The sequence below is a fragment of the Mangifera indica genome, chromosome 6 (genome assembly GCF_011075055.1).
Source record: "Mangifera indica cultivar Alphonso chromosome 6, CATAS_Mindica_2.1, whole genome shotgun sequence".
NCBI classification, from domain to species: Eukaryota; Viridiplantae; Streptophyta; class Magnoliopsida; order Sapindales; family Anacardiaceae; genus Mangifera; species Mangifera indica.
Genome location: NC_058142.1, coordinates 16,636,226 through 16,652,392, shown reverse-complemented (window position 1 = coordinate 16,652,392; position 16,167 = coordinate 16,636,226). Strand labels below are relative to the sequence as shown.

At 32.7% G+C, this 16,167-nt stretch overlaps 1 protein-coding gene across 1 annotated transcript; it reads left to right on the top strand.

Moving 5' to 3' along the window:
* The first annotated feature begins 464 nt into the window (after positions 1–464).
* On the top strand, positions 465–15,009 carry LOC123218514 (protein PHLOEM PROTEIN 2-LIKE A1-like). The gene is made up of 2 exons (XM_044639985.1): positions 465–722; positions 14,484–15,009. The coding sequence occupies exons 1-2, from the start codon at positions 529–531 to the stop codon at positions 14,857–14,859; spliced, it is 570 nt and encodes a 189-aa protein (XP_044495920.1). The 5' UTR covers positions 465–528; the 3' UTR covers positions 14,860–15,009.
* Positions 15,010–16,167: the final 1,158 nt, after the last annotated feature.

The window sequence follows — 16,167 nt, the reverse complement described above, 5'->3', positions numbered from 1 at the left end:
CTTACAAAATTAGTGAATATTTATAAATAAATAAATATGTTAAATTTATTTTTGATGGACTTATGTTATGTACAAGCACAAACCCACCTTCACAAGAAATTAGTCCGCAATAATTTAATATCGCTACTTTAAAAAAAAAAAAATCAAAATCACGCGTTTGGTACATAAGGAAAGTAGAGACAAATACGTCTATTATCTCCCGAAAATTAGAAACCCTTATATTTTTCACAAAAGAATAAGATTTAAACACCTGCCAGAAGGATTATGAGTTGAGAATTTTCATCCATATATGTATATAGAGGCAATAATATTGGACGGACGGTGTATAGATGATGCTATCTAGAGAGGCGTAGGAGATAAGAGATGCTCAATTATCCTTTTGAATTATTAAAGCGAAACAAGATTCTCATGAAAAAGAAAAAATGTATTTAATTTGATCATCTCCTCCTATAAATTCTAGGTCTGCATGGCCAACCACCATCATCAGTAAGAGTTGCTTGAAATATTAAAGAGAAGAGTGATCAGGAGATGGCTACGGCTCAAGTTCAGCTCCCACACGACCTCCAGGCCGTTCTGAAAGGAGGAGACCCGCAGATTCACGCCTCCTTCGACTGTCTGAACGAACAGCGCAAGGGTAGAAAAGTAATACGAGCAAGGGAGCTCACAATCTTTCAGGGAGATGATCCAAGTTGCTGGAAATGGATTTTCATGCCAGACACTAAGTAATTATATATTATATATAAAAATATTGGTTTTCCACCCTATTTCTAGTTAAATTAAGAATAATTAATAAAATAAATTAAGTTTTTGCAGTGGTGCTCGGGTTGAGATGGCTGAATAATTGGAAATCGATGTTCTTGACGTGTGCAAGAAATGCCCTGTTCAACAGCTCACTCCATCGAAGTATCACCTTGTTTACTTTGTGTTAATGATGGAGGATACAGCATTTGGATTTGAAGGTCATCCAGTGACCTTTAAGCTGCTCGTTCCCGGCCAAAAGCCTACTGAACGCAAACAGGATTTGAGTAAGTTGCCAAGAAAAACATGGGCAGTGGTCCCAGTTGGTACGTTCTATGGAGATCCCGGAATGGCTGGGGAATTGAAAATCTCTATGTCTGAACACGGTGACCAGTCGAAGGGTGGGCTGATTGTCAATAAGCTCGTCATTCTGCCACTGGAGGAGTAGTGAGAATGACGATAATCAACGCTGAGACGCTTGTGAAACTAGAAGTTTCTAACTAGATACTAAATAAAATTGTCTCGTGTTAATCCTACTTGTAGCTTCTCTTCTATTGTAATAAATAAAATGTGAGAGATAATAAAACTAAGTTTAATAAAATCAAGATAATGCAACTTCGTCTCATGGATGCTGAAAAAAGCAGGAATTTTACTCAACTTAGGAAGAAAAGAAGCCAAAATTTTTATTTCAATAAGCTGCATAATCTTCATTTCCAGTTTAATTACTTGCCTAGACAAATACATAGCTTAAAGCCTCTATATATGTGGTTACAAATGCCTTCCTTCCAATACATGAACCCAATCCTAAACTTTTATTTAATTATTTAATTATTCAGTTTTATTAAACCAAACATATAATTCAAGATTTATATATAAATGCTCCAGAATGAATTTTAGCATAAATCTTTATTTATGTAACATGAAATCTATGCATATATTCAAGATTTTTTCCATTCTTTTTTTAAATCCTGAAGCATATTATTTGTTGTTTAATAGTAAGTAAATATTTGACTTTGCATGCAAGATAACCATGATCAACAACGTTATTTCCCAAATCACCAGGAACTCACAGCCTCAACTTCTGTGTGCTTCAGTTTAAATTTATCAAGAATTTTTCTTTTGGTGACATGATATGCATGCATATATTCCAGATAGATGTTTTTGTGCCCTCAAGATTAACATTAATAATTCTTTCTCGAAAAGTAACTATTTTATGTTCTGGTGACATGAGTTGTATTTTGTTCGACAGGAAGATTGGTCCAGTTTCATTCTCACGCAAATTGATTCGTGAATCATAAAGTATTTTTTAACTTTTGAAACCGAACTTAACTGTTCCTCGACCCAAACTAAACCAAAGCCCTATTTTCGAATATTTGACTTGGTTTGGACCTTTTTTACATACCCTAAGACCAATAATAATGAGTTTGTAAGTCTTTAGTAAGAAATTAAAAAAATTCATCATTACAAGTATTTATTTATTTAGTTTTCATAAGAGTTTAAATAATTGATTGTTAAAATTATGAAAACAATGTTTATAATGGTAAGATATATATCCCTTCTCCTCGCTAAACCTTGTATTTTGAATTTTTTAAACCGAAAAGATTAAAGGACATTTAAGGAATACTTCAAGACCTACTTAAAGACTTGGCAACTCTTTATAAACATTGGGAAAATTTGCAACTGGACATTCAAAGGAGGACCCAAGTACCTGTCAAGCACCCATTCAAGACTAGTAGTTGTGACTTACAGGACATCATGACTTCTAAAGTGATTCGATAGGCACACGACTCGGGCATGCGGCACATTAAATACTCAATACCTAACACTATCTAGCGTATTGCCAAATCTTGGTCATCCACGTGAAATTTATATATGAAAAAAAGAAGAGTTTTCACAAACGTTATTTACACCTCTGAAACTGAAGGACAATTGTTATGCAATCGATAGTCCTCCTCGAAAATATGACCCTAAACAATGACCAGGGGATAGTGATTAAGCAATACCACAAGTTATAGGTCACAGGACTAGGTTTTAAGAAAAATAATTTACCTTTCAGAAGCCTCAAAACAGGGTACAATTAAAGACCACTCTGGCCACAACTTTAGCAACAATACTCGAATTGGTGTAGTAGTTCATAATATTGAAGAATCAACCTCCTGAAAAATCAGCTGCGATCATCTTGACAGTGCACCATTGTAATACTCTTTAATTAGTTTAGTAACAGTCTTGTGAACATAGGCATACTGATCATCAACCTAAATTACATTCAAAATCCTATATCTTTTTTTTTTTCTTTTTGATTTTTCCATTTACTTAGATAAACACTATAGCAAACCATCCTTAGTTTTTTGTTGTTTCAATCACTACTACAGATAAGGTTGGTTTCAAGCCGAATTGACCTCAAGCTTGGCTCGATTTACATGAAACTGAGCTCAAGCTCAAATCAACTTTTTAAATTAGCTCGTTACTAAAACGACATCGTTTTAATGCATATTATTCAAAACGATGTCGTTTTGTATCAAATTTTATAAGCTCGTGAACTTGATGAGTCAAATACTCTAAAGCTTAAGCTCGAAAATATTAAAATTTTATACTTGAGTTTGAGCTTGTTTAAGCTCGAATCCAGCCGTCACTGCAGAAGCTTATTTTGTGAAATGCTCAAAGTTGCACACATTGATTAGTGCGGAAATCACATCAACAAGTGTAGTTAGAGATAAAAATTTGATATTCTATCTTTAAATAAAATTAAATATGATTGGTGTAATTTCCCATGAACAAGAATTAATAAGTTGATCCCATCAATTAGGGTCTAATTTATTCTTACATAACATAAAAACCCCATAATTTTATTCTAAACTAAAAGCCAAGTGAAAGAGTTCCTTTAACATATCTCAAAATGGTTACATGCTTGCCATTGAAGTTGAGTTGCTAGCCAAAGTCAAATAAAGTCAAAGTTATTGTTATTATTACTATTTCTTGGTTCAGCTGAGAAAATGAAGAATTGTATTTCCGATATGTGTATTACTAGAAGGTTTTAGGCTTTTGTACAACGACTAGATTTATACTATACCTTAAGTGGGAATAAGTCTTTGGGCCTTAATATAAAGATACACCTAACTACAAAGGCATCATGCACCTTATCCCTTGTGTTGGACATGATGATCCGAATTCAAGTTAACAAACGTTCCAAATTACAGAAAGAGCATTTCGATATCTGGTAGGTGTGCCATTGTGGTGAAGACATATGTCATCTAAAATATCAATTTTGGACAGAATAAGTAACAACTAGAAGGACGACCATGATTTAGACTTTTGGAATGGTGGTTTCTTCTAGTATGGATGTTCCAACAAACTGAATGACCATGGTTGCAGTTATAAATATGTACAATTCACATATTTTTGTTTGGCCTAGAGACTTATTCCCACCCAAGGAATAGTGAAATCTTAACTCATACCCATAACTTTAAAAAACTTAAACACCCATCCATCACCAAACTTCTGTTAAAATGCAGAGTATAACTATTATTTTTTGATAATTTAAAAAAAAAAATTATAATTTTATCTCATTTCCTCCTTTAATTTTAATAACTAACAATTTTTCAATAATTTTATATTTTTCAATTTTAAAAAGCGATTATTTACCCCCCAACTCTACGATTTCCTCTCTTTAAGTCTTTTTGCTATAACAACTGTCCACCCTAATTTTTTTAAAAATTTTATTTCACCCCTAATGGTCTGTAAATCCTATTTCAACGATGCAGCTCCTCCATATCAACTGTCTATTGCCTGAAGATGTTACAACAGAGATCCTCACTAATTTAAACTTTAAGAATTGGAGGTTAAATATACATATTGAGCTTGCATTACATATTGAAGATTCGTCTTTTCAGGTTGATGAACTGCCAAAGCTAGTGATAAAGCTGAATTGAATAAAAAGATATTTGTTTTGAGTGTGAGAAATCCGACAAGCTAAGGTTGTTTTCCATGAAAAGATTCATTGTTGGTTACCTGAATAGAATAAAGAAATAATGTCCACCTTTTATAGAATAATTTATGATATAGGCAATCACTTTAAGTCTAGAAATTTAAAAAAAACAGTTTTTTTTTTTTTTTTTTTATAAAGTATAACTACTTTTGTGACTCTACATTCGGATATTTTATTCCAAATAGACAGCTCAATAGCATAGAATTATAATTTGTAGAAAGAATCTGGATTAGTGACATAATGGCATAATAATAACTTTCTTTTCTTCTCTCACTTCTGGTGTATTTGATTTGGATACTCTTACAAAATTAGTGAATATTTATAAATCAATAAATATGTTAAATTTATTTTTGATGGACTTATGTTATGTACAAGCACAAATCCATCCTTCACAAGAAATTAATCCGCAATAATTTAATATCGCTACTTCAAAAAAAAAAAAATCACGCGTTTGGTACACAAGGAAAGTAGAGACAAATACGGCTATTATCTCCCGAGAATTAGAAACCCTTATATTTTTCACAAAAGAATAAGATTTATGCATCTGCCAGAAGGATTACGAGTTGAGAATTTTCATCCATATATGTATATAGAGGCAATAAGATTTATGCACCATTGTAATACTCTTTAATTAGTTTAGTAACAGTCTTGTGAACATAGGCATACTGATCATCAACCTAAATTACATTCAAAATCCTATATCTTTTTTTTTTTCTTTTTGCTTTTTCCATTTACTTAGATAAACACTATAGCAAACCATCCTTAATTTTTTCTTGTTTCAATCACTACTACGGATAGGGTTAGATTCAAGCCGAATCGAGCTCAAGGTCGGCTTGATTTACATGAAACTGAGCTCAAGCTCAAATCAACTTTTTAATTTAGCTCGTTACTAAAAGGACATCGTTTTAATGCATATTATTTAAAACGATGTCGTTTTATATCAAATTTTATAAGCTCTTGAACTTGATGAGTCAAATACCCTAAAACTTGAGTTTGAAAATATTTAACTTTTAGAATTGAGCTCAAGCTTGTTTGAGCTTGAATTCAGCCCTCACTGCAGAAGCTTATTTTGTGAAATGCTCAAAGTTGCAGACATTGATTAGTGCGTAAATCACATCAACAATTAAATTAATAAAATAAATTATGTTTTTGCAGTGGTGCTCGGATTGAGGTGGCTGAATCACTCCAAATCGATGTTCTTGACGCCTCCAAGAAATACCCTGTTCAACAGCTCACTCCACCGAAGTATCACCTTTTTTACTTTCTGTTAATGATGGAGGATCTTTATTTATGCGACATGAAATCTATGCATATATTCTAGAGTTTTCCACCTTTTTTTTTTTTAATCCGGAAGAATATTTTTTATTGTTTAATAATAAGTAAATATTTGACTTTCCATACACGATAACCATGATCAACAACGTTATTTCCCAAATGAGCAGGAACTCACAGTCTCAACTTCTGTTTGCTTCAGTTTAAATTTATCAAGAATTTTTCTTTTGGTGACATGATATGCATGCATATATTCTAGATAGATGTTTTTGTGCGCTCAAGATTAACATTAATAATTCTTTCTCGAAAAGTAACTATTTAGTGTTTTGGTGACATGAGTTGTATTTTGATCGGCATGAAGATTGGTCTAGTTTCATTCTCACCCAAATTTATTCGTGTATCATAAAATATTTTTCAATTTTTCAAACCGAATTTAACTGTTTTATAACCCAAACTAAACCAAAGCGCTTTTTTCGAATGTTTGACCTGGTTTGGAGCTTTTTTACACACCCTAAAATCAAAATAACGAGTTTGTAAGTCTTTTGTAAGAAATTAAAAAAATTCATCATTACAAGTATATATTTATTTAGTTTTAGCAAGAGTATAAATAATTGATCGTTAAAATTATAATAACAATATTTATAGTGACAAGATATTTATCCCTTCTCCTCACTAAACCCTGTATTTTGAATTTTTTGAACTAAGAAGATTAAAGGACATTTAAGGAATACTTCATGACCTACATAAAGCTTGGCAACTCTTTATAAACATTTGGGAAAAGATGTGACTGGACATTCAAGGGACGACCCAAGTACCTGTCAAGCACCCATTCAAGACTAATAGATGTGACTCACAAGACATCTGACTTCTAAAATGATTCCATTGGCATACGACTCGGGCATGCGGCACATTAAATACTCAATACCTAACACCATCTAGCTTATTGCAAAATCTTGATCTTCCACGTGAAATTTATAAATGCAAAAGAGAAGAGTTTTTGCAAACGTTATTTACACCTCTAAAACTAAAGGGCAATTGTTATGCAGTCAATAGTCCTCCCCAAGGTCAACTCCAAAATATGACCTGAAACAATGACCAGCGGATAGTGGCTAAGCAATACCCCAAGTCGCAGGTCAGAGGACCAGGTCTTAAGAAAAATAATTCACCTTTCAGAAGTCTCAAAACAGGATACCATTAAAGACCACTCATACCACAACTTTACTAATAATATTCAAATTGGTGTAGTAGTTCATAATCTTAAAGAATCAACCTCCTGAAAAATCAGCTACGATCATCTTGACATAGCACCATTGTAATACTCTTTAATTAGTTTAGTAACAATCTTGTGAACATAGGCATACTGATCATCAACCTAAATTACGTGCAAAATCCTATATCTTTTTTTTCCCTTTTGCTTTTTCCATTTACTTAGACAAACACTATAGCAAACCATCCTTAGTTTTTTCTTGTTTCAATCACTACTATAGATAGGGTTGGATTCAAGCCGAATCGAGCTCAAGCTCGGCTCGATTTACATGAAACTGAGCTCAAGCTCAAATCAACTTTTTAATTTAGCTCGTTACTAAAAGGACATCGTTTTAATGCATATTATTTAAAACGATGTCGTTTTATATCAAATTTTATAAACTCTTGAACTTGATGAGTCAAATACCCTAAAGCTTGAGTTCGGAAATATTTAACTTTTGGACTTGAGCTCGAGCTTGTTTGAGCGCGAATCCAGCCCTCACTGCAGAAGCTTATTTTGTGAAATGCTCAAAGTTGCAGACATTGATTAGTGCGTAAATCACATCAACAATTAAATTAATAAAATAAATTATGTTTTTGCTGTGGTGCTCGGGTTGAGGTGGCTGAATCACTCCAAATCGATGTTGTTGACGCCTGCAAGAAATACCCTGTTCAACAGCTCACTCCACCGAAGTATCACCTTTTTTACTTTCTGTTAATGATGGAGGATCTTTATTTATGCAACATGAAATCTATGCATATATTCTAGATTTTTTCCACTTTATTTTTTTTAATCCTGAAGAATATTATTTATTGTTTAATAATAAGTAAATATTTGACTTTGCATACACGATAACCTTGATCAACAACGTTATTTCCCAAATGAGCAGGAACTCACAGTCTCAACTTCTGTTTGCTTCAGTTTAAATTTATCAAGAATTTTTCTTTTGGTGACATGATATGCATGCATATATTCTAGATAGATGTTTTTGTGCGCTCAAGATTAACATTAATAATTCTTTCTCGAAAAGTAACTAGTTAGTGTTTTGGTGACATGAGTTGTATTTTGATCGGCATGAAGATTGGTCTAGTTTCATTCTCACCCAAATTTATTCGTGTATCATAAAATATTTTTCAATTTTTCAAACCGAACTTAACTGTTCTATAACCCAAACTAAACCAAAGTGCTTTTTTCGAATATTTGACCTGGTTTGGAGCTTTTTTACACACCCTAAAACTAATAATAACGAGTTTGTAAGTCTTTTGTAAAAAATTAAAAAAATTCATCATTACAAGTATATATTTATTTAGTTTTAGCAAGAGTATAAATAATTAATCGTTAAAATTATAATAACAATATTTATAGTGGCAAGATATTTATCCCTTCTCCTCGCTAAACCCTGTATTTTGAATATTTTGAACTAAAAAGATTAAAGGACATTTAAGGAATACTTCATGACCTACATAAAGCTTGGCAACTCTTTATAAACATTTGGGAAAAGATGTGACTGGACATTCAAGGGACGACCCAAGTACCTGTCAAGCACCCATTCAAGACTAATAGATGTGACTCACAAGACATCTGACTTCTAAAATGATTCCATTGGCATACGATTCGGGCATGCGGCACATTAAATACTCAATACCTAACACCATCTAGCTTATTGCAAAATCTTGATCTTCCACGTGAAATTTATAAATGCAAAAGAGAAGAGTTTTTGCAAACGTTATTTACACCTCTAAAACTAAAGGGCAATTGTTATGCAGTCAATAGTCCTCCCCAAGGTCAACTCCAAAATATGACCTGAAACAATGACCAGCGGATAGTGGCTAAGCAATACCCCAAGTCGCAGGTCAGAGGACCAGGTCTTAAGAAAAATAATTCACCTTTCAGAAGTCTCAAAACAGGATACCATTAAAGACCACTCATACCACAACTTTACTAATAATATTCAAATTGGTGTAGTAGTTCATAATATTAAAGAATCAACCTCCTGAAAAATCAGCTACGATCATCTTGACATAGCACCATTGTAATACTCTTTAATTAGTTTAGCAACAATCTTGTGAACATAGGCATACTGATCATCAACCTAAATTACGTACAAAATTCTATATCTTTTTTTTTCCTTTTGCTTTTTCCATTTGCTTAGACCAGCACTATAGCAAACCAACCTTTGTTTTTCCTTGTTTCTATCACTACTACAGATAGGGTTGGATTCAAGCCGAATTGAGCTCAAGCGCGACTCGATTTGCATGAAATTGAGCTCAAACTCAAATCAACTTTTTAACTTAGTTGTTACTAAAACGACGTCGTTTTAATGCATATTATTAAAAACGATATTGTTTTGTATCAAATTTTATAAGCTCGTGAACTTGACGAGTCAAATACCCTAAAGCTTGTGTTAAAAAATATTTAACTTTTAGACTTGAGCTCGAATCCAGCCCTCACAGCAGAAGCTTATTTTGTGAAATGCTCAAAGTTGCACCCTTTGATTAGTGCGAAAATCTCATCAACAAGTAAATTAATAAAATAAATTATGTTTTTGTAGTGGTGCTCGGGTTGAGGTGGCTGAATCATTGCTAATCGATGTTCTTGACGCCTGCAAGAAATACCCTGTTCAACAGCTCACTCCATCGAAGTATCACCTTTTTTACTTTGTGTTAATGATGGAGGGTCTTTATTTAAGTAAATGAAATCTATGCATACATTCTAGATTTTTTCCCCTTTTTTTTTTTTTTCAATCCAGAAGAATATTATTTATTGTTTAATAATAAGTAAATATTTGACTTTGCATACAAGATAACCATGATCAACAACGTTATTTCCCAAATTACCAGGAACTCACAGTCTCAACTTTTGTGTGCTTCAGTTTAAATTTATCAGAAATTTTTCTTTTGGTGATATGATATGCGTGCATATATTCAGGATAGATGTTTTTGTGCCCTCACGATTAACATTAATAATTACTTCTCGAAAAGTAACTATTTTATGTTTTGGTGACATGAGTTGTATTTTGATCGACATGAAGATTGGTCTAGTTTCATTCTCACCCAAATTGATTCGTGAATCATAAAATATTTTTAAATTTTTCAAACCGAACTTAACTGTTCTTCAACCCAAACTAAACCAAAGCACTATTTTCGAATGTTTGACCTAATTTTGAGCTTTTTTACACACCCTAAGACCAATAATAACGAGTTTGTAAGTCTTTAGTAAGAAATTAAGAACATTCATCATTACAAGTATATATTTATTTAGTTTTAGCAAGAGTATAAATAATTGATCACTAAAATTATAAAAACAATATTTATGATGGTAAGATATTTATCCCTTCTCCTCGCTAAACCCTGCATTTTGAACTTTTTGAGCTGAAAAGATTAAAGGACATTTAAGGAATACTTCAAGACCTACATAAAGACTTGGCAACTCTTTTTAAACATTTGGGAAAATATGTGACTAGACATTCAAGGAAGGACCCCAAGTACCTGTCAAGCACCCATTCTAGACTAATAGATGTGACTCACAAGACATCATGACTTCTAAAATGATTCGATAGGCACACGACTCGGCATGCGGCACATTGAATACTCAATACCTAACACTATCTAGCTTATTGCAAAATCTTGATTATCCACGTGAAATTTATAAATGCAAAAGAGAAGAGTTTTCGCAAACATTATTTACACCCCTGAAATTGAAGGGCAATTGTTGTGCAGTCAATAGTCCTCCCCGAGGTCAACTCCAAAATATGACCCGAAACAATGACTAGCGGATAGTAACAAGCAATACCACAAGTCATAGGTCAGAGGACCAGGTCTTAAGAAAAATAATTTACCTTTCAGAAGTCTCAAACAGGGTACAATTAGAGACCACTCATACCACAACTTTAGTATTAATATTCATATTGGTGTAGTAGTTCATAATATTAAAGAATCAACCTCCTAAAAAATCAGCTACATTCATCTTGACAGTGCACCATTGTAATACTCTTTAATTAGTTTAGTAACAATCTTGCGAACGTAGGCATACTGATCATCAACCTAAATTACGTACAAAATCCTATATCTTTTTTTTTTCCTTTTGCTTTTTCCATTTGCTTAGACAAAACACTATAGCAAACCATCCTTAGTTTTTCTTGTTTCAATCACTACTATGGATAAGGTTGGATTCAAGCCGAATTGAGCTTAAGCTCGGCTCGATTTACATGAAACTGAGCTCAAGGTCAAATCAACTTTTTAACTTAGCTCTCTGCTAAAAAGACATCATTTTAATGAATATTTTTTAAAACGATATTGTTTTGTATCAAATTTTATAAGTTCGTGAACTTGATGAGTCAAATACCCTAAAGCTTGAGCTCGAAAATATTAAACTTTCAAACTTGAACTCGAGCTTGTTTGAGCTCGAATCCAACCGTAAGTATAGAAGCTTATTTTGTGAAATACTCGAAGTTGAACACATTGGTTAGTGCGTAAATCACATCAACAAGTATAGATAAAGATAACAATCTGATATTTTTTCTTTAGCTAAAATTAAACGTGACTGGTTTAATTTCTCATGAACAAGAATTAATAAGTTGATCCGTTCAATTAGGGTCTAATTTATTGTTACATAAAAAAAAAACCCTACAATTTTATTCTAAACTAAAAGCCAAGTGAAAGAGTTCCTTTATCATATCTCAAAATTGTTACATGCTTGCCATTGAAGTTGAGCTGCTATTAAAGTAAAATAAAGTGAAAGTTATTGTTATTATTACTATTTTTTGGTTCACCTGAGAAAATGAAGAATTGTATTTCTGATATGTGTATTACTAGAAGGTTTTAGGCTTTTGTACAACGACTAGACTATATCAAAAGGACTCCCGGCTCAATCATCAAGCCCAAATTATTTTCCATAATCAAACCTTATAATCAATTTACCTTAATTGACTAAGTAAATTATATTAATTATTACATTAATAAGTAATGTTTTTAGGTTACTTCGTACTTAGGATGGGTTAACAAATCATTAATTAGTTATTTATTTTTATTTCTTATAAAGAAACCTCCATAACTCAAGGAGAATTTATTGATTAATATAAGGCTGAAAGACTTATTCCCACCCAAGGTGTAACGTAAATCCAAACTCATACCCGTTAACTTTAAAAAACCCAAAGCCCCACTTATTGGTGAGATTTTCAGTTTTTTAAAGTTAAGGGGGATAAGTTTAGGATTATACTATACCTTAGGTGAGAATAAGTCTTTGGGCCTTAATATAAATATACACCTAACTACAAAAGCATCATACACCTTATCCCTTGTGTTGGATATGATGATCCGAATTCAAGTTAATAAACGTTCCAAATTACAAAACAAGTATTTCAATATCTGATAGGTGTTCCATTGTGGTGAAGACATATGCCATCTAAAATATCAATTTTGGACCGAATAAGTAACAACTAGAAAGATGACCATGATTTAGACTTTTGGAATGGTGGTTTCTTCTAGTATGGATGTTCCATCAAATCGAATGACCATGGTTGCAATTATAAATATGTACTATTCACATATTTTGGTTTGGCCTAGAGACTTATTTCCACCTAAGGAATAGTAAAATCTTAAACTCATACCCGCAACTTTCAAAAACTTAAACATCCACCCATTACCAAACTTCTGTTAGAATGAAGGATAGAACTATTATTTTACTGATAATATTAAAAAAAATTATAATTTTATCTCATTTTCCCTTTTAATTTTGAAAACTAACAATTTCTCAATAATTTTATATTTTTCAGTTTTAAAATGTGACTATTTACCCGGCAACTCTAAGGTTTCCTCTCTTTAAGCTTTTTTGTTATAACAATTGTCCACCCTAGTTTTCTAAAAATTTCATTTCACCCCTAATGGTCTGTAAATCCTATTTCGACGATGCAACTCCTCCATATCAACAGTCCGTTGCCTGAAGATTTTACAATAGAGATCCTGACTAATTTCAACTTTAAGAATTGGAGGTAAAATATATATTGAGCTTGCATTACATATTTAAGATGCATCTTTTCAGTTTGATGAACTACCAAAGCGAGAGATAAAGCTGAATTGAATAAAAAGATATTTGTTTTGAGTGTGAGTGATCCGACAAGCTAAGGTTCTTGCCATTAAAAGATTTGTTGTTGGTTATCTCAACAGAATAAAGAAATAATGTCCAACTTTTATCGAATAATTTATGAGATAGACAATCACTTTAAGTCTAGAAATAGAAAAAAAGCAGTTTTTTTTTTTTTTTTATAAAGTATAACTACTTTTGTGACTCTACATCCGGATATTTTATTCCAAATAGACAGCTCAATAGCATAGAATTATAATTTGTAGAAAGAATCTGGATTGGTGACATAATGGCATAATAATAACTTTCTTTTCTTCTCTCACTTCTGGTATATTTGATTTGGATATTCTTACAAAATTAGTGAATATTTATAAATCAATAAATATGTTAAATTTATTTTTGATGGACTTATGTTATGTACAAGCCCAAATCCATCCTTCACAAGAAATTAATCCGTAATAATTTAATATCGCTACATTAAAAAAAAAAAAAAAATCAAAATCAGGCGTTTGGTACAGAAGGAAAGTAGAGACAAATACGGCCATTATCTCCCGAAAATTAGAAACCCTTATATTTTTCACAAAAGAATAAGATTTATGCATCTGCCAGAAGGATTATGACTTAAGAATTTTCATCCATATATGTATATAGAGGCAATAATATTGGACGGACGGTGTATAGATGATGCTATCTAGAGAGGCGTAGGAGATAAGAGATGCTCAATTATCCTTTTGAATTATTAAAGCGAAACAAGATTCTCATGAAAAAGAAAAAATGTATTTAATTTGATCATCTCCTCCTATAAATTCTAGGTCTGCATGGCCAACCACCATCATCAGTAAGAGTTGCTTGAAATATTAAAGAGAAGAGTGATCAGGAGATGGCTACGGCTCAAGTTCAGCTCCCACACGACCTCCAGGCCGTTCTAAAAGGAGGAGACCCGCAGATTCACGCCTCCTTCGACAGTCTGAACGAACAGCGCAAGGGTAGAGTCGTAATACGTGCAAGGCAGCAATCTTTCAGGGAGAAGATCCAAGTTGCTGGAAATGGATTTTGATGCCAGACACTAAGTAATTATATATTATATATAAAAATATTGGTTTTCCACCTTATTTTTAGTTAAATGAAGAATAATTAATAAAGTAAATTATGCTTTTGCAGTGGTGCTCGGGTTGAGGTGGCTGAATCATTGGAAATCGATGTTCTTGACGTGTGCAAGAAATTCCCTGTTCAACAGCTCACTCCATCGAAGTATCACCTTGTTTACTTTGTGTTAAGGATGGAGGATACAGCATTTGGATTTGAAGGTCATCCAGTGACCTTTAAACTCCTCGTTCCCGGCCAAAAACCTATTGAACGCAAACAGGATTTGAGTAAGTTGCCAAGAAAAACATGGGCAGTGGTCCCAGTTGGTACGTTCTATGGAGATCCCGGAATGGCTGGGGAATTGAAAATCTCAATGTCTGAACACGGTGCCCAGTCGAAGGGTGGGCTGATTGTCAATAAGCTCGTCATCCTGCCACTGGAGGAGGAGTAAGAATTACGAGAATCAACGACGAGACGTTTGTGAAACTAAAAGTTTCTAACTAGATACTAAATAAAATCGTCTCGTGTTAATCCTACTTGTAGCTTCTCTTCTATTGTAATAAATAAAATGTGAGAGATAATAAAACTAAGTTTAATAAAATCAAGATAATGCAACTTCGTATCATGGATGCTGAAAAAAGCAGGAATGTTTCTCAACTTAGGAAGAATAGAAGCATTTTTCTTTTGGTGATCATGATTAAATTTATCAACAACGTTATTTCCCAAATGACCATGATCAACAACGTTATTTCCCAAATGACCAGGAACTCACAGTCTATACTTCTGTGTGCTTCAGTTTAAATTTATCAAGAATTTTTCTTTTGGTGACATGATATGCATGCATATATTCGAGATAGATGCTTTTGTGCCCTCAAGATTAACATTAATAATTCTTTCTCGAAAAGTAACTATTTAGTGTTTTGGAGACATGAGTTGTACTTTGATCGACATGAAGATTGGTCTAGTTTCATTCTCACCCAAATTGATTCTTGAATCATAAAATATTTTTCAATTTTTCAAACCGAACTTTTGTAATAATATTCAAATTGGTGTAGTAGTTCTTAATATTAAAGAATCAACCTCCTGAAAAATCAGCTACAATCATCTTGACAGTGCACCATTGTAATACTCTTTAATTAGTTTAGTAACAATCTTGTGAACATAGGCGTACTGATCATCAACCTAAATTTCATACAAAATCCTATATCTTTTTTTGCCCTTTTGCTTTTTCCATTTACTTAGACAAACACTACCGCAAACCATCCTTAGTTTTTAATTGTTTCAATCACTACTACAGATAGGGTTGGATTCAAGTCAAGTCGAGCTCAAGCTCGGTTCGATTTACATGAAACTGAGCTCAAACTCAAATCAACTTTTTAACTTAGCTCGTTACTAAAACGACATAGTTTTAATACATATTATTTAAAACGATGTCGTTTTTTATCAAATATTATAAGCTCGTGAACTTGATGAGTCAAATACCCTAAAACTTAAGTTCAAAAATATTAAACTTTTAAACTTGAGCTCGAGCTTGTTTGAGCTCGAATCCAGCCCTCACTGCAAAAGCTTATTTTGTGAAATGCTCAAAGTTGCAGACATTGATTAGTGCGGAAATCACATCAACAATTAAATTAATAAAATAAATTATGTTTTTGCAGTGGTGCTCGGGTTGAGGTGGCTGAATCATTGCAAATCGATGTTCTTGACGCGTGCAAGAAATACCCTGTTCAACAGCTCACTCCAGCGAATTATCACCTTT